Source organism: Lepidochelys kempii, chromosome 24 (assembly GCF_965140285.1).
Source record: "Lepidochelys kempii isolate rLepKem1 chromosome 24, rLepKem1.hap1, whole genome shotgun sequence".
NCBI classification, from domain to species: domain Eukaryota; kingdom Metazoa; phylum Chordata; order Testudines; family Cheloniidae; genus Lepidochelys; species Lepidochelys kempii.
Genome location: NC_136403.1, coordinates 10,495,315 through 10,522,041, shown reverse-complemented (window position 1 = coordinate 10,522,041; position 26,727 = coordinate 10,495,315). Strand labels below are relative to the sequence as shown.

Here is a 26,727-nt window from a genome sequence, read left to right as displayed (position 1 = left end):
GGCGGGGCCCCCCGCCCCCGGCGGGGATCCAATTCCCACGTCTCCATGGAAACGGTACACAGGCAGCCCCCCCCTTCCGCGTCCCTGCCCTCCGCCATGACATCAGTGAAGGCGTTGGCTGCGATTGGGCGAGAGGAGGGGGGGCGGCGCCTGGCCGTGCCCCGCCCCCAGCCGGCGGAGCCGCGGCTGCTGCTGCCCGGGTGCTGTGTCCGGGCCCCGGCGGCGGCCATGGGGGTAGCGGGGCCGGGACGCTGCGGGCGGGACCCGTGCGGAGCGCTCTGCCTGCTGCTCACCTACTTGAGCGTGGCCTACGCCGACTACGTCATCCTGACCCACATCCTGCTGCAGCCGGGCTTCCGGGGCAGGTAGCGGGGCCCGGGCCGGGGCGGAGTCCGGTGCGGGGGCGGAGTCTGGAGAGGGGCGGGGCCAGGTAGTTGGGGGCGGGGTCAGAGGGGGCGGGGCAGGATGGCTTTGCGGTGCCCCTCTGGGATGTACCCTCCTTCCTATGGCTCTGAGGGTGAGTCAGTCCCCTGCAGCTCTGCTCTGGGGTGCTGGGTCCCTGGGATGCCCCCCTGCCAGGGGTCACTAGGCCCCTGACACCTGGCTGCACTGCTCCCAGGCAGGGCGAGGGACAGAGGCGCTGCCAGAGCCACTCCCAGTTCCGTGAGCTGGTGTCTAATGGACGAGGTGCGTTCCTGGGTCACAGACGGGGACTGAGGCTCAGAGAGATGGAAGCGACTCCCCGAAGGTCACATGGGACGTCTGGCAGAGCCGGGGATTGAACCCAGCTCCCCTGAGCACCTGCCCCAGCCCCTGTCCCTGGATCAGCATCATTCTGAGTTTGGTTTGTCTGGCTAGTGCTGCCCCTGCCATGTGTGTTCTCCCTCCGTTGCCCCTGCAGGGGCCAGAACCACTACAGGCCAGGAGCCACAGCCTGGAACTGCCAGCTCCCTTCCTTCCCTCTTCAGACCCCTGGGGCTGACCCCGGCTCCCCTCAAACTAGGTCGGCAACATGCAGCTGTCACTTCTGTGCCACTGGAGGGTGCAGAAGCTTCCCCACCCCTGACTCAGCTGCATCTCAGGTGTCACTGGCCGTCCAGGGACCAGCAGTCAGGCTGAGCAGGGTTTAGACATGTCGCAGAAGAGCTTGCAGCCACCTTTGACTTTCCAGCAGCAGGGCCTGGGGTCTGAGCTCTAGTGCAGACCGGGGGTGTCTCCCACCCAGGCCATGTGGGCTAAATGAGCAGTGAGGGATTCACCAAACAACAGGGGAGGAATCTCTAGCTGCTCAGAACATGGTTCCCTTTCTAGTGTCTGTTCCCTCTGCCTGGTAACTTGGCCTGGGGCATGTGGTGCCGATTACAGCTCTAGGACTGGGCTTAGTGCACACGTAATGTGATCCCCAGCTGCTGTCGGAGTATCCAGTGTGACCCAGCTGGAAGAGTTCCCTAGCTGGTGGAATGGACAGGTCTGGGAGGTGCCAGCTGACCCGTTTCTGCTGAGCTGTCTCCAGTCCTCAGGGAGCTGTGAGGAGGCTTTGCCTGTGCCAGCCCCCACCCTCGGTGATTGCACAGGCTGATAAATCTGCCATTTCGGTTCCTCCATGTCTGCCAGTCCCCCCTCGCCCCTGGGGTTTACACCCTTCCCTGGACTCTTCTCATACTTCTACCCCCTTCACTGCCGTTCCCCTGACTGCTCTGCACGTAGCTCTTCAGCCCTGCCCTCGTGCGCAGGGTTAGGAGCACTTTCTGGATAATCTCGATTCGTTTCCATGTATATTTAGCATTTTTAACTTACTGCCACGGCAGCCAGAATAAAGGCCTCGCACACTGGCGTTGTGTTGGCAGACGCCGATGTTCGTAACGGAGTCTAAAATAGCCCTGGGGAGCCTGTTCCTGGGCTCGGTGTCTGACAGGTTTGGTTCTCCTTGTTCCCTTTACGCCAGCCTCTGGTGTCCGTTCCATGCTGTGATGTTTAACCTCATTGTCCTTCTGTTGCTGGCCTGTCACACACGAGCTGTCTTTGCTGATCCAGGTAAGCACCCATCATCGGCTGTTCCTCTGCCCACACTGGGGAGGCATCGGTGGCCTAGTGGCTCAGGCAGAGAGCTTGGAAGTGAGAACTGAGGTCCTTCCCTGGTTCTGTCGCTGCCCTGCTGCACGGTCCCTGCCCCACGCTGCGCCTCTCTCTTGCGAGGGTGGGAATGGAAATGGAAATGATCCTGCCCCTGTTTGTAGAGGGGTCTGGGCTCTCTGGCTGAAACGCTCGATGAGAAGGTCCTGCTCCTTCCTGCAGGGCCATCTCTGTCTTCTCTCACTAGACCCGCAGGTGTCCTTTGAGTCTAGCCTGGCTGGGCTGGCTTAGCAGCGGCAGAGAGGCATGATGATGACAGGCGGCTCCCGCCCCCCACCTGCATGCCTGTGTCAGTAGTGGGTAGGGGATGTTGCAATTGGGATTATGTTCACTTACCTGTGTGGACCCCAAGAGTCACTCTGGGGATGTCAGAGGGCTGCTTGATTCACTCTCTTTCTGAGCCCCTTGTAGGATCCAGATGGTAAGTAGCAGGTGGAAAGAACCCTAGGTCCAGAGGAGGGGACTAGGGGCCAGGAGTCCTGGGTTCTGTCCCTGGCCATAGGAGGGGAGTAGGGTGTCATGGATGTACAGGGGGTTCGATGCCCTAGTCTTTACATTGCCTCTCTTGGGAGCGTTCCTGTTATTTGCTAGGCCCTGGGTTTAGCTTTATTCAAGGATGAGTCATGTGGCCCTTGACTCCAAGCCTGGGCCTCTGGGCTACAGCCCCCCTGTTTCTTACAGTGGCTTCCCAGTGAGTCCAGATGAGTTCAGACTCCTGTTAGTGCCTTTAGCCCTTCACGGGTGATGCAACCAGCAGGTGCCTTCAGTGACGCAGGGCAGCGTTGGCATAGCAAGTGGCAGGTGTTCATCACCTGGAGTACAGGATTGAAGTGTGCAGGTTTGAGTGGGAAAGCCAAGCTTCAGTTGAAGTTCATCTTAGCAGTCATCTTCCCTTTTCCTGGAGCCTCCGGGTTTCCATCTCTGTGTCTCGGTCGCACTCTGGCCTTGTGTGTCTGTCCCTGTGCATGAGCCTAGTCTCCTGGCACCTGCTGTGTCTGTCCCCATCGCAGCCCCGCTGTGCTCACAGGTTCCACTGCCTCAGATCCCGGGTGGTAACTGTTACTGTCCGGTCCCTGAGGCACCTGTTTTCTCTCCAAGGCCTTCCCCGTACATGTGGGCACATCCACACTAGCCCAGACTGGTCCCTTGCCTGTGTGACATCCAGCCAGCCTCTCTTATTCCTCTGTCCTGGGGGAGAAATTAACCCCTTCAGCCCCAGTGGGGAGCAATACAAAATGAGTGGGGAAACTGAGTCATGCTGCTTGTTCATAAACATACTACAAACATTCCCCTGTTTTGCACCTCTGCTTTAGTTTTTGGAGTGGGAGCCTGGTAGACTCCAGGTTTCTGCCCTCTGTGTGGGCTGGATGCTGGAGATTTGCTGCTTTTGCAGTGACCCCAGGCTATTTTGTCACAGGTAGAATCATGTGAACTTGTCAGTGCCATGTGGTAGCGAGTGGCATCTTGCACGGCTTTGGGGTGGTCAGGGGTAGCATGGTGGTGTGTCCCTGGCACGTGATTCTGGAGCTAAGACTCCCTGACTTAGCCCCCTCTGTGACAGGGAACCCTAGAGCCATAGGTCTGACATGGGGTCGGACGTGGGACTATCTCCCGTGGCGAGGTGACGTGTAGCCATCCCTGGGAGGGGGAACTGGAATTCACCCACCTGCTGCTTGGCGTCCTGGTCCCTTCAGAGGCTCTGGAAATGAGGAGTGAACAGAGCGTCTTAGAGACTCTACGCGCCTCGCCTGGCATCAGCCAGCTCTGGGCACGTGCAGTAAGGGAAGAGCTGCGGCCACTGGGCACTTTCCCTCTCAGATCCCTACGTACAACTCAATGCTTATGACAAGGCTGCTCCCCCTTGTTCCCATCTCTCCAGCTTCCCCACAGCCTCCCCAGCCCAGGCAATCGCTGAGCTGGCTCCAGGGCGACCTGGGGACCTGAGAGCCATGCATGCAGGGTGTCGCGCGGTGCCGTGGCCCATCTGTGCCCTGCTTGCCGCTGGAGCCCCCTCACTGTCTCCTGTTCTGGTTCCTTCCCAGGCATGGTCCCGCTGCCCGATACCGCTATTGACTTCTCTGACCTGCGTGGCAACACGCCTCACAAGAACGAGCGGGTGAGTGGTGCACGGAGCTCAGTGCACTAGTGCAGGAGGGGGCAGGGCTAGCCACCGCCAGGGATAGTGAACCCAGAGCTTAGGGAGCCTCAGGATTAGGTGCATGGATCAGCATAGTAGCATTGGGATGGGATTAAAGTGTGACGGCTGCTGGGCCTCACACAGCTGGGAGTAACTCACTGTCCAGCTGGTGCGAGGGGCTCCAGGAGAGACGCCTTCTGGGACAGGCTGCGCGGCTGGGTCGGTTAGGGAGTTATGAGCGGAGGGTTGCTCTGGAGATGGGTGCGAGGGGAGACGGCCCGTTGGCATGTGCTGCAGCAGCAGTTCTGCTCTCCGATGACCCTGTCTCTCCCTGTGGCTGGAGACAGTCTGAGCCTCGGGTAGCAGGAGACTCGCCCTACGTGATCAGCTGCCCCTAAGCACCTCGGCAGCTGGTCATGCCCCCCACGCAAGGCGAAGATGCTGAGCTGGCAGGAGTGCACATGGCCAGGTTACAGCCTAGGAATGGCAGAATCCTGGCATGACTGCACAGCCCCCCCATCCCCGTGTGCTGGGCTGGCAGCCAAGCCCCCCACCCCATGCAATGGCTGAGCCACAAGGGTTGCTCCCTGCTGGGTCAGCCAGCGCAGGAGTCAGTCTCAAACCTTCCAGCAGACCCCGTGTTCCCTTTGCAGTGGTGCCGGCTCTGGCTGGCTGTGGAGAACCCCCCAGGGTTGATGCAGCTGTTCTGGGAAGTGGAGCTTTGTGTCTTGTCAGGGGAGATGGCAGGGGAGCTCACAGGCGAGCAAATGCCAGGGCTGGGCATGCAGCGATCCCAGTGACTCTGCCAACAGCACTTGCTGTGCATGGGCCCAAAACTCCCCAGTGGAGACACTTGCCCGGGGAGGGCTCCGGGATGCTGGTGACAGGCCTGATGGTCAGTTCCCTGCCAAGCTGGGACTGGTCCCTAAGTCCCTGCCCCAGGGCTTTAGTTTGTCCAGCTCTGAGCATCTTAGGGGCTTCTCCCGTGTTCCTCTCCAGCCTGCACAGCCCTTTTACTTTGCTCAAAGGTGCCTCCTAGTGGCAAAAACCCAGAGTATTTCCAGCCTGTATGGACCTGCATGGGGAGGGAGCCAGACTCCCGTCTTCTGCTTTTATATGCAAAATCCAAGGGCTTATCGAAGTGCTGGGGCTGTCTAGGCTCCCTCCCCTCCCCAGCTCCACCTGTCACTGCCTGCCCCATGGCTTCTGCTGCTCCAGTGCTGGACTCCCCAGACTGCTGTGATGCCCATCGCTGCTGGCCCGCCTGTCTTCCCGGCCCCTGGCATTACCTCTGCCAGTGCCTGCTCCGGCGGGTCTCCAGGATCCCAGGGAGGGCTGCAGCTAAGAGTTCTCTTCTCTGCTCCCCAGAGCAATGAGGACTGGACGGTGTGTAACCGCTGTGAGACGTACCGCCCGCCACGGGCGCACCACTGCCGCATCTGCCACCGCTGCGTCCGCCGCATGGATCACCACTGCCCCTGGTAAGGTGCCTGCAGCTCGCCCTGGGGGCCTGGTAACAGCTCTGACCCATGCGAGCTGCAGGGAGGAGAGGGGGGCACGTGCAGAGACCCTGGCTCCCCCTGTGGGCCCTGCCATGGCTGTTGGGCTTGTTGCTGCAGAGCAAACCTGCTGTGGCCGTGGTCTGTGCAGTGCAGCCCCCTTCACTCCCTTCTTCTCCCACCACCTGCAGCTTCACCTTCTGCTTCCCTGCCCCCCAGGTGAGGTGTCCCCTGTGCTGGGGGCGATGCTCCGAGGTGGGGGCGTGCATAGGCCCTCGCAGGGGGAAGCAGAGCTCTGGGATCTCTCCAGGGATATGCTGTTCTGGAGGGGCCTGCGAATCCCAGTTCTGTCCCCAGGGCAGTGGCACCTGCCAGAGTCCTCTCTGGCCACATCAGCTGAGCTGGGCAGGGCTGGGCGCCACCTTGAGGCTGCTGGCAGTGGCACTGGGGACGTGATGGGGGAGGCAATGCCTCAGGGTAGCACTAGGGGGAGCTGTGTTACTGCTGGAGGAGTGCTCGGGCTTGTTCCAAATCCTTGGGTGCCCTTTGGGAGAAAGGTGTTAACCCCAGGGTCCCGGGCCTGCTTCAGCTCAGTGGGTGTCCCTGAACTTCCCGGGGGGTGTGGGATTCTCCATTGCCTGCCCTGTTGCTGTGAGCTGCCCTCCCCCAAGAAAGGGCTGCTTGTCCCTGGCAGCTGGAACCGACCCTCCACAGGGGCTTTGCTTTGCTGTCCTTGGGTGCAGGTGCCGGGGAGGGTCAGGGACGGGGCACCTGGTGCCTGACGCCAGCCATTGCAGGCGATGCCACTCTGCTGACCCTGACCAGACATGTGCTCTCTCTGTAGGATCAACAACTGCGTTGGCGAGTTAAACCAGAAATACTTCATCCAGTTCCTCTTCTACACTGGTATGTGGCTGCCCAGGCGGGGGAGCCGGCTGTAGGGAGCTCCGATGCGGGCTTGGGGATGCAGCAGCAGGTGGTGCTGCAGCTCACAGCACCAGCATAGAGCTGTGCCCTCCCCCGCCGTGGGTCCCTGGCTGCTGCCATCCTGCCAGCCCCCTGCTGTTCTTCTGTCCCTCACTAGACGGAGCTCTGGTCCCACAGCCCTGCACCATAGGAAACTGGCCAGCTGGAGTGAGCGTCTCCCTGGCGCCTCCTACAGCCCTTCTGCAGCAACGGCCAAGGGCAGGCTGGGCGGGAGGACCCAGGAAGCCCAGCTTGTAGCTGGGTGTGGGGGGACGCTCTGGCAGTGCTACATGCCCCAGCTTCCTGCGTAGCCCCTGTTCCATCCCCTGCCTGCCAGCCCCTGCCCCCCTCTGCTTTGATCCCTGCGTGACCCCTGACCCCTACCCCCTTCTGCTCTGCTCTCTGTGAGACACCCTATAGCCACCGCCTGCCCCCTCTCTGCTCTGCTCTGCTCCCTGTATGACCCCCCAGCCCCTGCCACGCTCTGCTCCGCTCCCTGTGTGACCCCACACCAGCCCCTTAGCCACCGCCTGCCCTCCCTCGGCTCCACTCCCTGCTCCCCCTTGATGTCTCCATGTGTAGAAGCTGAAAGGACCCTGGGGACGGGGGGCTTGGCTGTCCCACCCGGGGTGAGCGTTGGGGTGGGGTGGTCAGGAGTGAAGCAGTTAATGGTGAGCGGCTGGGCCCTGGGCAGCCCTCGCAGGGCAGGTGGGGTGAGATCAAAGGGCATTAACTGGGGCTGTGACTCCGGAACTCGGCTCTGCCGCAGCCGGCACCTGCCCTTTCCCCGAGGCTGCCTCCTGGCCAGGTTCTCTGGCCTTAGCCTGGGTGGGGGATTCTGAGCCTGGCCCAAGCCCAGGGCCAGGGTGCTTGTCTCTGGCCTGCGCTGACCTGTGGCTCTGTCTCAGGGCTGGCTAGTCTCTATGCCATGGGGCTGGTGTTAACCATGTGGCTGTGGCCGGTAGACAGGAGCTTCCCTGGGAAGATGGAAGGTGTGGCTGGAGGCTTCTCTAACAACCACGTCCAGATGTAAGTGTGCAGGGGTCACAGCCTGATTCCCCCCGTCCCTGGCTGTTGGGTGCAGGCAGATCCCAGCAAGGGGAGGAGAGGTCCTAGAGGCAGGACACCTGGGTTCCATTTCAGCCCTGCTCCCTGTGGGTGACACTGAGTTCCTGCCCCATAGAGCTGTGGGGGAGGGAGTGGCCCTGAGTCCCCTCATGAGGTGCTAGAGGAGCCGGGTGTTGTACCAAGCCCATAGCCAGCTGGAGGTTCAGGCTGTCACTGCTGTGTGCCAGGGCCCTCTGGGACTCTGCAGCCACAGGGCTTCTCTGTCTTCTGCCCCCAGAGCCTCTTCCCCGATGCGGCGGTCAACTCTCCAGCGGCTGTCATCAGTACAGGGCCTATGACATGTGGGTGGGTGGTTCTGGGCCAGAATCCTCAGTAGCAAGACCTGAGCCTGCCCTTGGGGATGCCTGAGCAAGCTGGGCCCTGACTGCTCCCTTCCCCCCTAGGGCTCACTGCATTGTCCTGCTGGTGGAGTCCATCCTCTTCGGGGTCTTCGTTACCGTCATCTTCTATGACCAGGTTAGTCTTCAAGGAGCACCACACCAGGTGGCTTCATACCTCATCCCCCGCAGCACCCCCTGCTGGGAGAGTCTAGCACTGGGGTAGCTGGGAGCTCCCCCCACAGTCAGTGCCCATACCCTATACCCTACAGTGCCCCCTGCTGGGAGATTCTAGGCCTGGAGTAGCTGGGAGCTCCTCACAGCCAGCGCCCCTATACAGCATCCTCTGCTGGGAGAGGCCAGGGCTGGAGTAGCCAGGAGCTCCCTCCACAACCAGCGTCCCGCCCTATTCCCCACAGCACCCCCTGTTGAAAGAGGAGTGTAGCTGTAAATCCACGCACCTCTCTCCCTGGGAGGGCTGGACAGTGCGTCAGGCTCCCCTCTTGTTTCTCAGGTGGTCTCTATCATCACGGATGAGACTCCGATCGAGCAGCTGCGGAACCGGCTGCTGAAGGAGGCACGCCGGGAGGTGGCTCACACCCGGAAGCCGAAGATCGCGCTGCTGCGGGAGGTGTTTGGACGGGGTACGTGACCGGGCCAGGTGGAGGGTGGGCTGGGGTTCCTCGGGGGAGGGGGGGGTGTCAGTTACTGAGGCTGCCCTGAGGGCTTGTACTTCCTGGGGAATTTAGACTGGTGTGAGCCAAGGTGTGACCATAACCTAGATCCCAGGCTGATCCCCTACCAGGACATTTGTACCCAAACAAGTGCCCCCCAAGGGTGACACCAGGGTAACTATACCTGAACAGCCTGTGTGGGCTAGGGCAGGTCCCGGGGCTGAGCCTGTCTGGGCCAGGCCGTGCTGTGATGCCTCTGGGCTCCCTGCCCACACTGATCTCCTCTCCTCTCCCCTACTCTCTCCTCTTCCAGGCTTTGTGATCTGCTGGTTTTTCCCATGTAACTGCAGCCCCCCATCAGGCGGGGCCCCTGCCTACAGCTACCTGCCCAACTACGACGTGTGACCTCCATAGCACCTCTGCAGATGCTTCCTCTCCTGCCTCGGGGAGGGGACTTATACTGCTGGTGGCTTTGCAAAACTTGCCACCAAACGGCTCATTTAGGCCTGTCCTGCTGCTCCCCAGTGGCAGCCTGGGGCCAGGGTGCGGCTGCAGCGCCCGGCTCTGCTGGGTCTGCCGTGTCCAGCACTACGACTCCTCCTGGGACATGGTGCCCCTGCGAAGCTGAGATTGTGAGCAGTGGAGGGGCACTCTCCAGCCCTCTGCGCCATACTCCCTGAAGCGCCTGGCTGCCCAGCGAGTCCCAGCGCCTGGGGCAGGGAGAGCGGTCACTTAGGCAAGGTGGGCCCCATGCATGACCCTTCTCCTGGATCAGTGTTAGCGCCGGGGAGCTGCCCCCCAAGGTTGCAGTCTGACACCCCCCCCTCGCCACAACTACATCTGGATCCTAGCCCCCTCCCTGTGACCGCCTCCCTGGAGCTGGGCACCCTGCCCCTGGCTGCCAGCAACTCACTGCCCGGGGATGGAGCCGGTTGTTCTGTGCTCCTGGCCAGGGAGGGATGGCAGCCCTTGTACATAGCCATATGTGGCATTACCAGCGCGCTCGGCTCTGGGCACCTGGGTGTGTGTGTGTGTGTGTGTGTGTCTCTGTCAGTTTGCGGTAGCTGAACTCGCTCATGCTCAGAGAAATTGGAGCTCCTGTTCTTGGCCCTGGCAGCAGCCTCTGCTGATTCGGAGCCCCTCCACGCTGTCCCCAGGGGGATGGACCGCTCCATATCGTGGGGGTGGGGGATATGCTCTGGCACCCCTCTCTGGTGGTCCCCTCCATCCCAGCAGGCAGTGTTACTATTTATTAGGTGTATTACGGTAGTGCCTGGGAGCCCCAATCCTGGACAGGACCCCTGGTGCCAGGGGCTGTACAAACACAGAACAGAAAGATGGTCTCTGCCCCAAGGAGCTCACAGTCTGAAACAGGAGATGGTGCAGACAGATGAGGGAGGCAGCAGCTAGAGCACTGGACTGCGGGATCTGCAGTAGGTCACTTCCCTTTGGTGCCTCAGTTTCCTCATCTGTAAAATGGGCATAATGATAGCACCTCCCATTGTAAAGCATGTGGAGATCTGCTGATGAGAATTGCTAGACAAGAGCAAGGTGGTGTGATAAGGACTGAAGCAGGGCAGCGGGACGGGCAATGCTCTCTGCATGCGAGCAGCATAACCCAAGTGTTTTCTGCAGGCATCACCCCAAAGGGGGTATGAAGGAGGATGAAGAGGGCGTGGTGCAGATGTGTATAGGGAGCTGCACCAAGGGGCTTGCTTGAAAATGGAGAAAGTGGGCTCTGGAGCTGGCAGCACGGGCTGAGAGGCGGGAGTGACTCCACATCTCCATAGCGTATGGGAGATGCCAGATGGGTGGGGACAGGCTGGGAAGGGAAGAAGAGCCGTTTCTGTCTGCAGTGCTGGAGAAGGGGGTGCCAGGAAAGGGTGCCCAGTGCAGTGACGTGACTCCTCTCGAGGGAGCTGGCATTGCCGTTCCCCACAGGATGTTTGTGCTGCAGTGGCTGGGCCTGGTCTCCTCCCCTGAGGCTGCCAAGGGCAAGCGAGAGAAAGGTTCTTGGCTGCGGGATGCCATGGACCAAGTGGGGAGCCAGCCACATGCCCAGAGGAGCTATGCTGTGCAGCACGGCCCTGAGCCGCCTCCCCCTTCCCTGGCCAACAGAGTGGTTCCTGGCTGACTGTACCTAGTGCCAGGGGTGTCGGAGTCTCTGCTGGCCGGTGCTGATGTCTGAGCCCAGGAGCTGGCTGCATGCTGCCCTGTGTGTCTGGCCTGGTGTCCTGTATGCAAGGCCCCAGCATGGCTACTGTATCCCAAGGGCCTGGCCTGGCCTCCCCTCTTCCTGGGGGGTCTCTTTGACACTGTTGTGTGGCATACAGGGTGCCAGGGAGCAGAGGCCCTGCTGCCCTGGCAATTGCTGGGGGCTGTTGCTGCCGCCCCTCAGTGGCGGCTCTGCCCATGGTCCTGCGGGCGATGAGGCTTTTCCAGGGGGTGCCCGTCTGCCCTGCTGCCTCGGTCTCCACTCCAGACTCCCCAGTGGCACAGGCTGGGCTCAGGGCAGGGAGTTTGGGCCCTGCTGGGGGAAGGAAGGTCCCTGGCAAGATGTGGGCAGGCCAGCCTGGCACTCAGGTGAGGGCAGGGCCTGTGGTGAAGCTTTGCCCAGCTCCCAGCTATACTCCCAGGCTGGCCTGGCTTTCCCCAGAGCCCACCTCCTGGTGGGGCGCTGGTGACTCTCCTCAGGCCCTGAGCGCCGGGAGCTGCGGGCTGGGTGCACTTGGGCACCGTTGCCGGGTGCTTAGCGTGCGGCGACCTGCGCTGGCATAACCGGCCCAGCCCGTACTCCCCACAGGGCTGGAGTGGGGAGCCAGGGCCCTACAGTGGGGGTGGTTGGTGGCGTAGCCTCTCTCCTGGCTGACCCACCAGCTCCCTCAGCATGTTAGCGGGACACTGCCGGGTTCTGACAGCCCTTTGGCCTGACTCCTGCAAGCTGTGAATAAACACTGCCTGGGAACTGCTCAAGATGGCTGAGACTCTGTCTGCCTTGTGTAGCGACTGGGGACGGGTTGCCTGTGTGCTGCGTGCTGTACATTCCTGAACTCGGCCCCACCCCCCGACCTCGCCCTGCCTGGGCTGTCCTTGTGCTCAGTGCTGTACGTCCCTGAACCTGGCCCCTTCATTCCCTCTGCTAGGTGCATTGATCACTCCGATATGCCAGCTGCAGTGCTCAGCCCTTGGGAGCCCTCAGGCCCCAACCAGAGAACCCCGTGCCAGGCGCTGGCTGTGTGTGATGCCATGTACGGGGTGGGAGGATGGCAGTGCATCTCCCTGTGTGCCTGGGATTCTGCCCCAGCAGCCTGTGCTCCCCGGGGCTGTGCTTTGAGCACCCTGGCCCTGTGTGTGCCCAGCTTTGGGGGGGACGGGCTGTAATCCATGCCTCCAGGTCCCCAGCCTTCCTGCTCACACCTGGCAAAGGATCCAGCTGGGGACCTGGCCTCTGCCTGTATTGTCGGGCCAGGGCTGGGCTGGGAACTGCCCCCTCACCCAGCACATCTCCAAGGGGTGCAGGGACCTCCCCAGGGACACCTAGTGCAGGTGGCTGAGCGGGCAGCAGAAGCCTGGGGTCACCTGGGGGCAGGTGAGCTGTGCCCCAGCTGGGATCCCAGAGCTGTGTCCTGCCAGGGGGAGAGCAGGCTGTTTGCTGCTGTCCATGTGAGTGTGTCCCAAATGGGCCCGTGCCCCTATTGCAGCATTGCCCCCCTCTGCTGACCCCCACAGGGAACTGTGACTCCCCCCGCCCTGCATGTGTGGTGGTGGTGGGCTCCCTCTAAATCCAGTGGGGCGCAGAGGAGATACACCCTGCCCCCCACTGCAGCTGAGCTGCCTTTAGTGCTGGTAAAGAGGAGGGCAGAGGGGTGCGGTGCTGGGTGAGCTCCCTGCATGCCCAGCAGTTCCCGTGTCAGCCCCAGCTCGGTGCAGTGGGAGGTGCAAATAGCAGGAGCCAGTGCCACGTGTGCCCAGCAATGCAGGAAACTGCCCACGACTGCTTCCCCCTCCCTGGGGAGGGCAGTGCCAAGCCTCAGCAGGAGGACCACTCCTGTTCCGTCTGCTGCCCCCAGGCTCCCTCCAGTGCCTGGTGCTGGCCATGTGAGAACTGCCCTGTGGGCCCAATCCTGCTGGGCCAGCCCCCTTAGCTTCAGTGTGTGCCCCTTGGCACTGGGCAGGGGGCACTAGACAAGCCCTCCTCTCCTGCAGCTTTCCCCTGAGCACGCACAGGCTGAGCATAAGGAGGAGGAGGGGGGCACAGAGCAGCTGTGGAGAGGTCCTGGTGGGACTTAGCCCTCTGGCCCAGGATCGGTCCTGGGAGCCAGGAACCCAGTCCCGGGCTAGTAGGTCTCGCCTGTCCCCAGGGCTCTTGCTTGGCCTGCAGGCCTGGGCCGGGCCGTACACACACGAGCTGCTCTTTGCAGAGGCCTGGCACGGCAGGTCCTAGCAGTGTGCTGGCTCCCTTAACCATGAGGCCCTGGCACAGCAGCTTTGGGTTCGGGCTGCATGGTACTGGTGTGGGTGTTTGTAGGGGCACAGCCTGGCTGCCCCCTGGCTGCACAATGGAACATCAGCCCTGCCAGGGCCTGGTGCAGGGGGAGCCTGGGACCAGGTCGCTCAGGGTGGCTGCTGCTTGGTGGGGCAGGACGTGAGTGCCCAAGGAGCTGGCCACCTGGGCAAGGCCAGTTCAGCCTGGGTCGTGCCCAGGGGAGCCAGGACAGCTGTGCTGCGGAGAAGGGGGATTCAATTTGCAGCTGCCCTCGGGCCTGTGAGGGATGGGGGTGGGGAGCAGTAACGGGAGCCGTGTGGGCCTGGGAGCTGGCGCAGAGCAACCCCTCGGGTGCGGAGGAGGGGCTGGCGTCGCTCCCACTGTCAGCGAGCGGATTCCCACTGGCGTGCAAGCGTGTCTGGCCGGGAGAGCCGTGGCAGGGAAGCTCCACCAGCTTCCGCCCCGCATCGCCACGCAGCCCCCCTGGGCCGGACTCCCGGCAGCAGCCAGAGCCCCTGTCCCCATCTCACGCCCTCCCTTCCCCCAGCTGCAGCGCGGCAGGGCTGGGCCGAAGCAGGGACCCCTCGGCGCGGTCAGTCCAGCCCCGGGAACAGCCGTGGGAGGGAGGCGCTGGGAAGAGTGAGGGGCTGCACCGGTCCCGGAGCTGGGCGGGAGCAGGAGGATCGACCCACTGGGCAGGGCAGGAGCCACCAGCTATAGCACCAGGGGCACAAGCAGGCACTGCCAGGGCAGCAACATGCAGCCGGCCCTGTGCATTATGGGGCCTGGGCCCCGCTCCTGGAGCAGTGATGGGGTGAGGGGCTCAAGCCCGTAGTGCAGCTCCCAGGGAGGGTGGCTGAGTGAGGACACAGCTGGAGGGGCCGGTTGGTCAGCCCCAGCAGGGCCCAGACCCCCTGCGCAGGGCGTTTGCTGAGCTGGCCCTGTGAGCCGAGCTCGCCGGGGCAGTAGCTGCTCAGCTGCGTGCTGGAGCCCTGGGGGGAACGACCTGCCGAGCCCCGCTCCGCCCCCGACACTGGAGCCCTGCTGGCTGGGGTGGGAGGAGGCTCTGTCAGCTTGATCGGCAGCAGGAAGCGGAGGAGGATCCAGCGGCCGACACCCAGGCCCAGGGTGGGCAGCCCACGGCCACAGCCGGGCGCCTCGCTGGGACAGGAGACGGGGGATCCGTCCTCCTCCCACCCGCGCTGGCGTGCCCCGGGCACTTCACTGCCCCACCACCGCCTGTCCTTGGGCGGGAGCGCCGACCTCCCAGGGGGCGCAGCAGGGATCAGGACTCCCCGCTTCCCGGGCCGACGTGCTTGCCCCTCCGGTGCTGGGCCGCTGGCAGAAGCCAAAGCCAGGCCAGGCCAGCGGGCATCACTGCCCCCCTCCCTGCCCCATGCTGGGCCTTCTCCAGCCACATCACCCTCCCGGGCTCTGGGGACAGGCGCCTGCAGCAAAGGGGCTGGCCTGACACGGGACAGCAGAGAGGATGGGGGCACGCCCCGCTCCACAGCCCCGGCCACTCCCAGCAGGGGGCGCTGTAGAGGTGGGGCCGGGGCATGGCTGTGGGCGGGCCCAGCTCCGCTCCTGCTCCAGCATGCGGGGCGCGAGCGCAGCCTGGCCGGGTGGAGTGTGGCTCCCGCGCGCCCAATAACCAGGCGCCAGTCGAGTGTGGTCCATAAATAACTTTGGCAGGTTTTTATTACAAAAAATAATGACAATAATTAATAGAAAAATGCAACTGGTGCAAACCGGCAGCAGCCATGCCAGCAGGGACTTGCCCGGGCAGCGGCCCTTTGCTTTAAATAGACCTTAAATTATTACTCGCAGTCCCTCCTTTGCTGCGTCTGCAGCCACTGAGCAAAGGGGCTGGGGGAGGCTGGCTCTCTGCTCCTGGGCACTGCCAGGCTGCCACGATGCCAGCGCAGCACCAAGACCAGACAGTGCTGGGGTCACATGCAGCAAGGCCTGGCCCGCAGAACCAGGGGGCCCTAACTCAACCCTCATATTCCTCTCTGCAGTGAAGGGGGCCGCATCCTGCCTGCCCCTCCCAACCCCCGGGACCAGGCCACGGCCTGTCAGTCCTCTGCTGCCCAGCGTGCCAATGAACCCTGTGAGACCCAGCTCTAGTGGGGACAGAGAGGTTGCGGGGGGACTGAGGTAGAAGCTGATTCAAAATGTGCTTCGTGGCTCGCGCCTGGTGGGACATGGAGCGAGTTTGCCGAGTCTCAGCCAGGCTGAAGGAAGGTGCTGAATGATGTACCATGGACAGTGCCCATGGCCCCAGCCACGAATAAATACCCGAATAAATAGAGACCCAGCAGTTGCAAGTGTCCCCACCAAACAGGTCCCTTTGGGAACGCCACAGCGGCTCCCAGCACAGATTCCCCTTCAAATGGCCGGACACAGAGCTCTGTCCCATGGAGCCCTGGCCTGGCAGGGGGAGCCCCCAGGGGTACCCTGAGCTGGGGGCTCCAGCATCTGATTCTGTCTTTGGGACGGGCTCCAGCCCATTGGTCCCTGGTACCAGGGGAAGCTGCACCGGGTGCTGCCACTCCAACCATGAGCTAAACAGCTAATGCCGGGGGGGTTCCTTGCGCCCGCGCCGGTTCCTCAGGATCTCCAGAATCTGGGCCTTCTGCTTCAGCCACTGCTCTGTCGGCCGCTTTTCCTGCCTGGGCTTGAAGAAGGTGTATTTGAGCCGGGGGGCTTTGTGATCGCTCACCACCAGCGCCTGCAGAGTGAGTGGCTCGCGGAGTGGCCCGCGGCCCGTGATGATCTCTGTGGCCTTGGTGGCCCCACTGTAGCGCAGCGTCACGCTGCCCGCCAGGCTGACGTCCAGCTCCGAGGGCACCAGGACATAGTTCCCGTTCAGGGCGTAGGTGCCGTCCTGCCTCCGCAGCGCCAGGTAGATGCCATCGCTGGCCGTGGCGGAGCTGCTGCTCTGGCGGATCAGGATGTGCGTGGCCCCAGCCGGGATGGTGACCACGTCATTGTAACCATAGCTGAAAGGCAGAGGGATACAGGCATCAGGACGCTGGAGGGGAAACAGAGGGAGGGACCTGGGGGCTGGCCCCGAGCAGAGCCCGGGGGATGTGGGCTCTGGCACCCGCTCCAGAGAGTTTGGCATAGCTCCCCCTCATGCCTGCGTCTCAAAGCGCTCAGCATGGTCCAGCCCTGTGCACCGCCTCTGCTTCAGGAGGGGAGAGGACTAGGAGAGCCAGGGGCTGCAGGCTGGGATTGAGGAGCCCAGAGCTGGGGGTGGGGATCCTTCCTGTTCCTGCTAGGGCTTGGCAGTTCTTGCTATTAGCGCCTTGTTACCGTAAACTGGTAATGAGCTGGGCGTGAGGCCCTGGCATTCCAGGCCCTGGAGCCGCTGCTGTGACACTTGCCCTCTGCCTGCTCTGCGTGCACTGCCCCTTGCCCAGGCCCTGCCCCCGGGCCAGCCCGCAAGGTGGGGTGGGGACTCACCGGGGCTTGGCGAAGGAGCCGTAGGTCTTGGAGCAGCGGGACCCATCTCCGCCACACACCATGCACTTGTCAAACTTCTTCTTGGAGCCGATGACGCGGTCGCAGCCAGCGTGGACGCAGCGCCCCTGCACGCAGACCGAGGTGCTGTCGGGGGAGCAGGGCGTCCCATCCGCCACCTAGAGATGGGCACAGAGTCAGGGAGGCCTGGGCCAGTCCTCTCCCACCACGGCTTGGCTCCACAAGGCCGTGTGTCCCCCTCCCCCCCCACAGAGATCTGGGGAGCCCTCACTCACCCTCGGCTCCAGCACATAGTAGTAGCCCAGGGCCCTCGACTGGCACGTCAGCTTGCACTGGTCCTTCTCGGCCACTCCGCTGTAGCGGGGCACCCAGTCCATGGGCGCGGGGAAACCCTTGAACAGGTCTGAGCGGTGGTTGTAGACAGCACATTGCTGCTCCCGGAAGGTGAGGGCTGGAATGAGACACGGGGGGGCGGGTGCTGGGTCAGTGTGGTGCTGTGCTGGGCCCTGGCTCCTGGGCAGTGACCCCCCACCCATCACCACAGCCTCCCCCCGTCCCTGTGTTGGCTTCTGGGAGACGCTCTTAGGGCCTTGCATGGACCTTTTCCCTGTCCCAGGCCCCCCAAACCCCACCCCCATGTTCAGCTGGGGCTAGCTCAGCCCACCGGCCCTTCCCAAGGGGTTCCCCCTTTGTCACCCCTGCAGCAGCAGCACCCTGGTTCGGGGAGGGGAGTTGGCTCCTGGGGTATTAATGCCAGTGCACAGCCAAGCGTGCAGGGGCCTCTCTCTGAGCTCCCGGGGTGGTGCCAGCTGGACCCAGCCCGCCCTTAAGGAGGGTCTGTGTTTGGAGCAGGAAGGATGCTGTGCTAGCCAGCCAGCGGCTTCTGGGTCCTTGTGGGGGAAGGGGAAATGCTGCCTCCCCGGTGACGTGCTGCCCTCACTCACCTGTGCCATCCGGGCACTCCTGGGTGTTGCAGGAGCGGTACTGGGTGCGCTTGCCCTCGCAGTATTTGCCACCGTTGCGTGGGACGGGCTTGTTGCACTCGCGGGTGGAGAACTGCACGCCCCCGCCGCAGCTCCGCGAGCACTTGCCCCACGGGCCCCAGGAGCCCCAGCCGCCAGGGGTGGGAGTCTGCAGGGAGAGACAGAGCAGGGTTAGAAACGGGGACGGGGGAATCAGAGCCACATGGCCGCCAGGGGACGCCCTGGGCCCAGGCACCCGGGGCCGTTCTGCAGCTGGGAAGCATCCCTCCCAGTCCCCAACCACCCCACACCTGCCCTACTCCCTCCACACTCTGCCAGTCCCTGAGCCCCGCCCTCACCCCTCTCCTGGCTCTCCCATGCGCCGTTCTGCCTCCCGCAGAGGAAGGCAAGTGCTTTGCCCCCAGCCCCGCCTTGCAGGTGCCCAGAGCCCACGGGTAGCAGGACACTCACGTTGAAGGCCTTCATCTCCACTTTGCTGATGCAGCGCCCATTCATGCAGGCCTTGCCCTGTCCGCAGGCGGTGCCATCTGCCCAGGGGAAGTGCTTGGTCTGGCACATGAAGTGCCCGTTGATCCTGCCCGTGCACCACAAGGAGGAGCAGGGCGGGTGCAGGTTGGGGCAGTGGCGGGAGTCTGGCCCAAAGGTCAGCTGGCACTGCCGGTCCGCATCATAGTTGCTGCCCGGAAAGGGGGCCGGCAGGCGCAGGGGCTCACGAGGCTTGTCCAGGAGACAGTGACCTGTGGGGAGGGAACGGGTTGGCACATGAGGGGCCTGGGCATCACAGACAGGCTGGGGCAGAGCTGGCTCAGGGTGTGTTGTGTTGGGTCCCCCCACCCACTTGGCGAGGGGACAGCTGGGACAGGAATACTGTGTGGGGCGGGGAATCATCCCCAGACCAGCATGGGCAGCAGAATCTGCCTAGGCAGAGATGTCCCCTCCTTCGGCCAGGGCAGGGACCCTGGTAGCCCGGGGGGCTGGCTCAGCTCCAGCCTGACTGGCAGGGCCTGGCCGAGGGCTGCTGGACCCAGGGTGATGGGGGCGGGTCTCAGCCCTGTTCCTAATGCACAGCTGTTTGCCCCACAAGCCACGATCCCTGCTGGCACAGGCCGGCCAAGGGTCTGATGGGCGAGGGGGGCTGAACTGTAGACCCATAGCGGGAGTGCAGGGCTGGGACAGCAGGGGGCTGCAGGTCAGAATCCAGGGGCACTGGCAGAGCTGCTTTGGAGAAGCTCGCCCAGTCCCTGCCCACGCTGTGCCTAGCTCTGGCCAGCCGTGTCATGGCTCCCGGCTCCCAGGAGGGGTCCTCACCATGGCCGTTGTCCAGGAAATCTGTGATGAAGCGGGCGCTGCAGGGTGACCACAGCTGGTCGGGGTCCACGTAGGACATCACCGGAGCCATCATGTGGCGGGCGCTGCTGGCGCGGGAGTTCAGGTCCTCACAGGCCTTGGCGTTGTCATGGAGCATGCTGAACACGTGGCCTGGGAGGGGGGAGACGAGACAGGGTCCGTGTGTGGCGCAGGGACCTGGCCTGTGGGGGCTGCCAAGGGGAGGGCATGAGAGGGGGGCCCTGGGCTGGGGGGGGCACTGGGCAGCGGGGGCTCTGCAGGGGGAATCAAGCAGCTGAGCATGGTGATACTGGGACTCTGACCCCCCGTGCCGTGTAGGGGAGAGGGAGATGGAGCAGGGAGGTCGGTGTGCGGTGGGGAGAGGTGTGGGGGTGGGGATGGAGATGAAGCAGCTGAGCCTGGCCATGCTGGACTCTGATTCTGTGCCTGGCAGGGCTCTGGGCTCTCACTGCCTCGTGATGCCCTGCCCCCGTGGCTGGCAGCACTTACCAAGTTCATGGGCTGCGGTGAAGGCCGACTGCAGCCCGTCATCCTCCACGATGGAGCAGCTGCGGGTGGGGTCGCAGACGGTGCCCACGTCCGCCATGCCCAGTGTGTCGCATGTGGAGAGGCCACACAGGTTCTGCGGGAGAGAGAAGACGCTGGGGCATGCGGGGCGCTGGGACGGGGGGCCTGCCATGCCGTCCCAGCCCCTGGGCCTGAGGCACGCTGTGGGGCCAGCCCCATCTCCCCCAGCTGTGAGCTAATTCAGGGCACCCAGGGCTAGTGCTGGATTGGCCAGGCAGCCCCTCCATGGGTCCCCTGCCCCAACAGGGGCCTGTCCCCCATCTGAGCTTCTCACCCCCTGATGGCCACTGGCCATTGCTGATGTGGCGAGGAGAGTCTCGGAGAGGTGCTGCACTGGGGGGCGGGGGGGGGCTGCCCTGGGGAGAGGCGTCCCGGGGGGGCTGCGCTGGGAGGCTGCACTGGGGGGGGGTTGTACCGAGGGGCAGCGTACCTGCCGGGTAAAGAAGATGGCCGTGTCGAAATGCTCCGAATCCGTGTCATCCGGCTTGTTGAGCCCTTTCTGCCACTGGCAGAAGTTGCGCAGCATCTGGGCGGCGTTGGCCGTGACCTGCAGCCCGTCCTCGCCGGCCCCCAGCACCACCAGCCGCGTCACCACCAGCGTCACCGGGTTCCGCAGGCTCGGGTGGCGGAAGAACTTGGCGGCGGCGGCCATGACGGTCAGCAGGTAACGCTTGAGCCCGCTGCCATGGAACTGGGCCATGCGCTCGTCCGCCACCACCAGCGTCTCCACGTAGCGCGGCACCGAGGCGAACCGCTGTGGGGAGGGAGATGGTCAGAGATGGGGTGGGGGCACCTAGGCAGCCTGCCTCGTGGCGGGTTTTTCATATGCCGGGCCCGGCCTTTGCCCAAGGGCTGTTCCCAGGATCCAGGCTGTGCCCGAGGGCTGGACCTGGTTCATTCGATGGCAGCTGCAGTCAGAGGTGGGGTTTGGGGGGCTAGGACCAGTCACTGTCTCAGCCTAGGGGGCAGGGTGGGCTCAGACAGACTCTGAGGTGTGAGTGTGCTCAGCCCCATTTTATAAAGGGGGAAACTGAGGCACGGAACAGAAAAGGGACTTGCCTGGGGTCATAATGTCTGTGCAGAGCTGGGAATAGCACCCAATCCCCCCACCTTCCCCCTGCTCTGACTACTAGACCCCACTTCTCTCCCAGAGCTGGGAACAGAGCCCAGGCATCCTGACTCCAGCCCCTGCTCTACCCAGGCTCCTCTACCAGAGACTAAAGGTGAACTCTGAGCTCTGGCCCAGGGGGCCTCTTCAGGGACAGGAAAAGCTGGAGTTTTCAGCTCTTCTAGCACCAAGTGATGGGCCAGGGGCAGCTGGGAGCCTGTGCCAACCTTCCTGCCCGCGGGGCAGCTCCAGTGGTGGGTGGGGGGAGGAGGGGAGCAGCTGTTTCCATGGCAGTGAGCCACCCCCCAGCTGGGTTCCGAGGCAAATGGCCAAGGTAGAAATAAACAAGTGACCCAAAGAGCATTGGAGGGGAGGTAGCTGGCTTAGGGAGGGGACAGGGCTTCCCACAACAGCCTGGCCCTGCTACAGGGATGGCAAATAGCCAGAATCCCCCCACCGCCTCAGGACAGGAAACTAACCAGGATCACCCCACACCCTGCGGAGACAGGAAACTAGCCAGGAATCTTATCATTGCCAACCCTCCAGAATTGTCCTGGAGTCTCCAGGAATTAAAGATTAATCATTAATTAGAGATTGTGCCATGTGATGAAAGCTCCAGGAATATGTCCAACCAAAGCTGTCAACCCTAGCCAGGATCCCACCCCAGGCAAGGACGAGAAGCTGGCCGGGATCTCCCCCGCCCCCAGACAAGGACGAGAAGCTGGCCGGGATCTCCCCCCCCCCCAGGCCAGGACGAGAAGCTCGCCGGGATCCCTCCCCCCCCCAGGCAAGGACGAGAAGCTCGCCAGGATCCCTCCCCCCCCCAGGCAAGGACGAGAAGCTCGCCGGGATCTTCCCCCCCCAGACAAGGACGAGAAGCTGGCAGGGATCCCTCCCCCCCGCAGGCCAGGACGAGAAGCTGCCCCCCCCAGGCCAGGACGAGAAGCTGGCCGGGATCTCCCCCCCGCCCCCCAGACAAGGACGAGAAGCTGGCCGGGATCCCCCCCAGGCCAGGACGAGAAACTCGCCGGGATCTTCCCCCAGGCCAGGACGAGAAGCTCGCCGGGATCCCTCCCCCCCCACGCCAGGACGAGAAGCTCGCCGGGATCCCTCCCCCCCACGCCAGGACGAGAAGCTCGCCGGGATCCCTCCCCCCCCACGCCAGGACGAGAAGCTCGCCGGGATCCCTCCCCCCCCCCAGACAAGGACGAGAAGCTCGCCGGGATCTTCCCGCCCCCCAGACAAGGACGAGAAGCTGGCCGGGATCCCCCCGCCCCCCAGACAAGGACGAGAAGCTGGCCGGGATCCCCCCGCCCCCCAGGCCAGGACGAGAAGCTCGCCGGGATCCCCCCTCCCCCAGGCCAGGACGAGAAGCTCGCCGGGATCTTCCCCCCCCGCCCAGGCCAGGACGAGAAGCTGGCCGGGATCCCTCCCCCCCGAGGCCAGGACGAGAAGCTGGCCGGGATCTTCCCCCCCCCCCCAGGCCAGGACGAGAAGCTGGCCGGGATCTTCCCCCCCCCCCCCAGGCCAGGACGAGAAGCTGGCCGGCATCTCCCCCCCCCCAGGCAAGGACGAGAAGCTGGCCGGCATCTCCCCCCCCAGGCAAGGACGAGAAGCTGGCCGGCATCTCCCCCCCCAGGCAAGGACGAGAAGCTCGCCGGGATCCCCCCCCAGGCCAGGACGAGAAGCTCGCCGGGATCCCCCCCCCAGGCCAGGACGAGAAGCTCGCCGGGATCTTCCCGCCCCCCAGACAAGGACGAGAAGCTCGCCGGGATCTTCCCGCCCCCCAGACAAGGACGAGAAGCTGGCCGGGATCCCCCCGCCCCCCAGACAAGGACGAGAAGCTGGCCGGGATCCCCCCGCCCCCCAGGCCAGGACGAGAAGCTCGCCGGGATCCCCCCGCCCCCCGGGCCAGGACGAGAAGCTCGCCGGGATCCCCCCGCCCCCCGGGCCAGGACGAGAAGCTGGCCGGGATCCCCCCGCCCCCCGGGCCAGGACGAGAAGCTGGCCGGGATCTTCCCCCCCCCAGGCCAGGACGAGAAGCTGGCCGGGATCTTCCCCCCCCCCCAGACAAGGACGAGAAGCTGGCCGGGATCTTCCCCCCCCCCCCCCGGCAAGGACGAGAAGCTGGCCGGCATCTCCCCCCCCCCCAGGCAAGGACGAGAAGCTGGCCGGCATCTTCCCCCCCCCCCAGGCAAGGACGAGAAGCTGGCCGGCATCTTCCCCCCCCCCCAGGCAAGGACGAGAAGCTGGCCGGCATCTCCCCCCCCCCAGGCAAGGACGAGAAGCTGGCCGGCATCTCCCCCCCCCCAGGCCAGGACGAGAAGCTCGCCGGGATCCCCCCGCCCCCCAGGCCAGGACGAGAAGCTCGCCGGGATCCCCCCGCCCCCCAGGCCAGGACGAGAAGCTGGCCGGGATCTTCCCCCCCCCAGGCCAGGACGAGAAGCTGGCCGGGATCTTCCCCCCCCCCCCAGACAAGGACGAGAAGCTGGCCGGGATCTTCCCCCCCCCCCAGGCAAGGACGAGAAGCTGGCCGGCATCTCCCCCCCCCCCAGGCCAGGACGAGAAGCTCGCCGGGATCCCCCCGCCCCCCAGGCCAGGACGAGAAGCTCGCCGGGATCCCCCCGCCCCCCAGGCCAGGACGAGAAGCTGGCCGGGATCTTCCCCCCCCCAGGCCAGGACGAGAAGCTGGCCGGGATCTTCCCCCCCCCCAGACAAGGACGAGAAGCTGGCCGGGATCTTCCCCCCCCCCCCAGGCAAGGACGAGAAGCTGGCCGGCATCTCCCCCCCCCCAGGCAAGGACGAGAAGCTCGCCGGGATCCCCCCGCCCCCCGGGCCAGGACGAGAAGCTCGCCGGGATCCCCCCGCCCCCCGGGCCAGGACGAGAAGCTCGCCGGGATCCCCCCGCCCCCCGGGCCAGGACGAGAAGCTGGCCGGGATCCCCCCGCCCCCCGGGCCAGGACGAGAAGCTGGCCGGGATCTTCCCCCCCCCCCCAGACAAGGACGAGAAGCTCGCCGGGATCCCCCCGCCCCCCGGGCCAGGACGAGAAGCTCGCCGGGATCCCCCCGCCCCCCGGGCCAGGACGAGAAGCTCGCCGGGATCCCCCCGCCCCCCGGGCCAGGACGAGAAGCTCGCCGGGATCCCCCCGCCCCCCGGGCCAGGACGAGAAGCTGGCCGGGATCCCCCCGCCCCCCGGGCCAGGACGAGAAGCTGGCCGGGATCCCCCCGCCCCCCGGGCCAGGACGAGAAGCTGGCCGGGATCCCCCCGCCCCCCGGGCCAGGACGAGAAGCTGGCCGGGATCTTCCCCCCCCCCCCAGACAAGGACGAGAAGCTCGCCGGGATCCCCCCGCCCCCCGGGCCAGGACGAGAAGCTCGCCGGGATTCCCCCGCCCCCCGGGCCAGGACGAGAAGCTCGCCGGGATCCCCCCGCCCCCCGGGCCAGGACGAGAAGCTCGCCGGGATCCCCCTGCCCCCCGGGCCAGGACGAGAAGCTCGCCGGGATTGCCACATTCCAGGATTCCCCCAGCAGCAGGAGCGGGACTAGGTCACCAGGCCAAAAGGACCAGGCACGGGGGGAACCCCCGCCCGGGGCGGCGGCCGGCGCTGCCCGCCGGTGAGGACCCCGCCCCGCCCCGCCCCTTGCGGATGGTGCCCGCAGCCGCCCCTACCTTTGCTCTCCTGGAGGACGCTGCGGCGGCGCGGGGCTCCCCTCCGCCGGCGGCAGCTGCGCCCGGAGCCTGGGCGCCCACGCTACACATGGTGCCATTGGCTTTCTCGGGTATCTTCTTCCTGAGCACGTGGGCACTGGCTCCAGCCACGGCGTTGGGCCCCCCCGCATGCAGGGGCTGCACGTGGTACTCCGTGCCGTGGCACTGCAGCACCCCCAGCAGCGACGCCCCGTCGTAGTTCACTGCCGCGACCGAGTCCGGGTCCGAGTTCACCGTGCCGGTGTAGTAGCTCCCCGGCTCGGTCGACCCGTCGACTGCGGCTGGCTGCCCGCTCCTGCCCAGGTACTGCACGGTCAGCCCCTCCGCCAGGAAGCTGGGGTCCCTCTCCAGGTCCAGGACCAGGTCTTCCTCCAAGGTGCGGATGCGGTAGAGAAGCCGCCGGCTGGGACCGCCGCCCGGCCCCTCCCCAGACACGCCCGCCTTGGCTTCGCCCGCCAGGCGCTCCGGAAACACGATTTCCTCCCTGTAGTCACCAGCACCGGCTTGCTCCCCCGAGGCCAGCACGAGGTGGCAGCAGGCAGCGACGAGAAGGGGCAGCGTCGCACGGAGCGGGCTTCCCATGGGGGCACAAGGGTAGACGGGGGACCAAATACGATCACCAAAGCCCTGTGATGTTACACTGCCCTGGGGAGGCCCTGGGCTTTCCCCTTAACTAGCAAGAGCAGCTGTAATTAACGACCAGGACCCAGGGCTCGTGCTCTGCAGAGCCACTCGGTCAACTGCTCTCAGCAGCACCTGGCACAGGGCGGCTCCTAACAGCAGCTCCGAGGCGAGCCCGTCATTGGGAGCGGGCTCTGCGCTCGGCGAGGTTGGCGGCAGATGCTGAGCCAGAGGAGGCGCAGGCTGGCTGGCGCTTCAATCGTTTATAAAGCGTCTTCTCAGCTCTTTTGTTTCAAGTCCCAGCCCTTCCACGGACTATTCCTTCGGCAAACTGCAGGGCGGGTCGGATCCTGGTTGGCTTTGCAGAGTGCCGGCAGGATGGGGCTGGCTCTAGTTTTCAAACCTTGGTTTTTCTTCTCCTTTTTGCAAGAAACAGAAGGAAAAGTGCCCACCGGGAAGATGTCAAGTTATTCCCTCTAGAAGCTGTCTCCCAGTTCGCAGCCCTGTTTGCAAACCCCTGCAAGCTTGAGATGAGACTTTTCTTTCTTTCTTTCTCTCTTTCTCTCTTTCTCTCTTTCTCTCTTTCTCTCTCGCTCTCTGCTGAGTTTCTCTGGTTGCTCATCCCCGCGCTAGCCCCTTTTAACAGCTGTCTCCCCAGAGTGGCTCAGCCCCCATTGGCTGAGGACACGTTTTTGCAATCTCTTCTGTTGCTTGACGCAATTGCCCCTGTCAGAGCTAGTCCTTGTATTGTTGTTGTTGTTTTTTTTTTTTTAAATTAAAACTAAAGGCTATTGGGAGGGGGGTTGGAGGTGGGAACAGAAACGGCTGGCGGCGGGCCCGGCCTTCCGGCATGAAGTTGGCACTTTGCCCCGTTTGCCGAGTTTTTTCTACAATTTGTAGCTTCGTTTGAAGAGTATTTCTCCTCTCTCTCGCCCCCTCCATGAGAAGAGTGGCTGGATACTGCGGTGATGGGTGCCCTGCCCAGGACACGCAGCCAGTTGGCTCCAGATTCTGAGGGTTCAGATCCTCCTAGAGACAAATCCAGGTGGTCCCGCCAGCTCCAGACGTTCAGAAATCATGAGTCAGGCTGCAGAAAGTCATGACACCGCAAAAAATAATATCCTAACCGTTGGGTCCTTTCTTCTGCCTCCTGCTTCATGCCTTTGGGCCTCTCTGCAGTCAGAAGGGCTGGAAAGTGACTCTTACGTTAATCCCAAACCACGTGACTCCTGGAGCTGGGGCTTTAAGAAAAACACCAAGTATTGCTAGTGTTGAGGTTGGCGGCCCTGATTTCCTGCACTCCCAGCACTCCTGTTGACTCCACTGCTTCAGGACAGGGAGGAGCCTCTGGGAGAGCCAAACTCCCTGTCTGACCAGGGGCAGTCCCTGCCCCGTTCTGCCACAGCTTCTTCCTCTGTACAGGCCAGCACCTGGCACGGAGCAGGGCTTTTCATCCAGAGACCTCAAAGCTCTTCCTGAAGGTGGGGCAGTGTCACTACCCTCATTGGAGTGGTGGGGAAACTGAGGCCTGGAGAGGGGCTGTGACCTACACAAGAGCACAGA

The 26,727-nt window shown here is 64.1% G+C and overlaps 2 protein-coding genes across 2 annotated transcripts; one reads left to right on the top strand and one right to left on the bottom strand.

The window, feature by feature from the left end:
- The first annotated feature begins 165 nt into the window (after positions 1 to 165).
- On the top strand, positions 166 to 11,831 carry LOC140902596 (palmitoyltransferase ZDHHC3). The gene is made up of 9 exons (XM_073322838.2): positions 166 to 365; positions 1,946 to 2,034; positions 4,176 to 4,249; positions 5,639 to 5,751; positions 6,614 to 6,675; positions 7,644 to 7,764; positions 8,247 to 8,319; positions 8,695 to 8,824; positions 9,168 to 11,831. The coding sequence occupies exons 1-9, from the start codon at positions 229 to 231 to the stop codon at positions 9,257 to 9,259; spliced, it is 891 nt and encodes a 296-aa protein (XP_073178939.2). The 5' UTR covers positions 166 to 228; the 3' UTR covers positions 9,260 to 11,831.
- A 3,181-nt stretch (positions 11,832 to 15,012) lies between these two features.
- Positions 15,013 to 25,893, bottom strand: ADAMTS4 (ADAM metallopeptidase with thrombospondin type 1 motif 4). The gene is made up of 9 exons (XM_073322676.2): positions 24,505 to 25,893; positions 20,157 to 20,480; positions 19,649 to 19,781; positions 19,121 to 19,291; positions 18,263 to 18,549; positions 17,774 to 17,960; positions 17,105 to 17,280; positions 16,812 to 16,987; positions 15,013 to 16,345 (listed from the first exon to the last, which is right to left on the bottom strand). The coding sequence occupies exons 1-9, from the start codon at positions 25,123 to 25,125 to the stop codon at positions 15,916 to 15,918; spliced, it is 2,505 nt and encodes an 834-aa protein (XP_073178777.2). The 5' UTR covers positions 25,126 to 25,893; the 3' UTR covers positions 15,013 to 15,915.
- Positions 25,894 to 26,727: the final 834 nt, after the last annotated feature.

Coding starts and splice junctions, on each gene's coding strand:
- ADAMTS4 (XM_073322676.2), bottom strand. CDS start 25,125: ATGGGAAGCCCGCTCCGTGCGACGCTGCCCCTTCTCGTCGCTGCCTGC. Junction 20,481..24,504: donor CGTCCTCCAGGAGAGCAAAG/GTAGGGGCGGCT, acceptor CCCTCCCCACAG/CGGTTCGCCTCGGTGCCGCG. Junction 19,292..19,648: donor CACCGCAGCCCATGAACTTG/GTAAGTGCTGCC, acceptor CCCCCCTCCCAG/GCCACGTGTTCAGCATGCTC.
- LOC140902596 (XM_073322838.2), top strand. CDS start 229: ATGGGGGTAGCGGGGCCGGGACGCTGCGGGCGGGACCCGTGCGGAGCG. Junction 5,752..6,613: donor ATGGATCACCACTGCCCCTG/GTAAGGTGCCTG, acceptor CTCTCTCTGTAG/GATCAACAACTGCGTTGGCG. Junction 7,765..8,246: donor TCTAACAACCACGTCCAGAT/GTAAGTGTGCAG, acceptor CTTCCCCCCTAG/GGCTCACTGCATTGTCCTGC.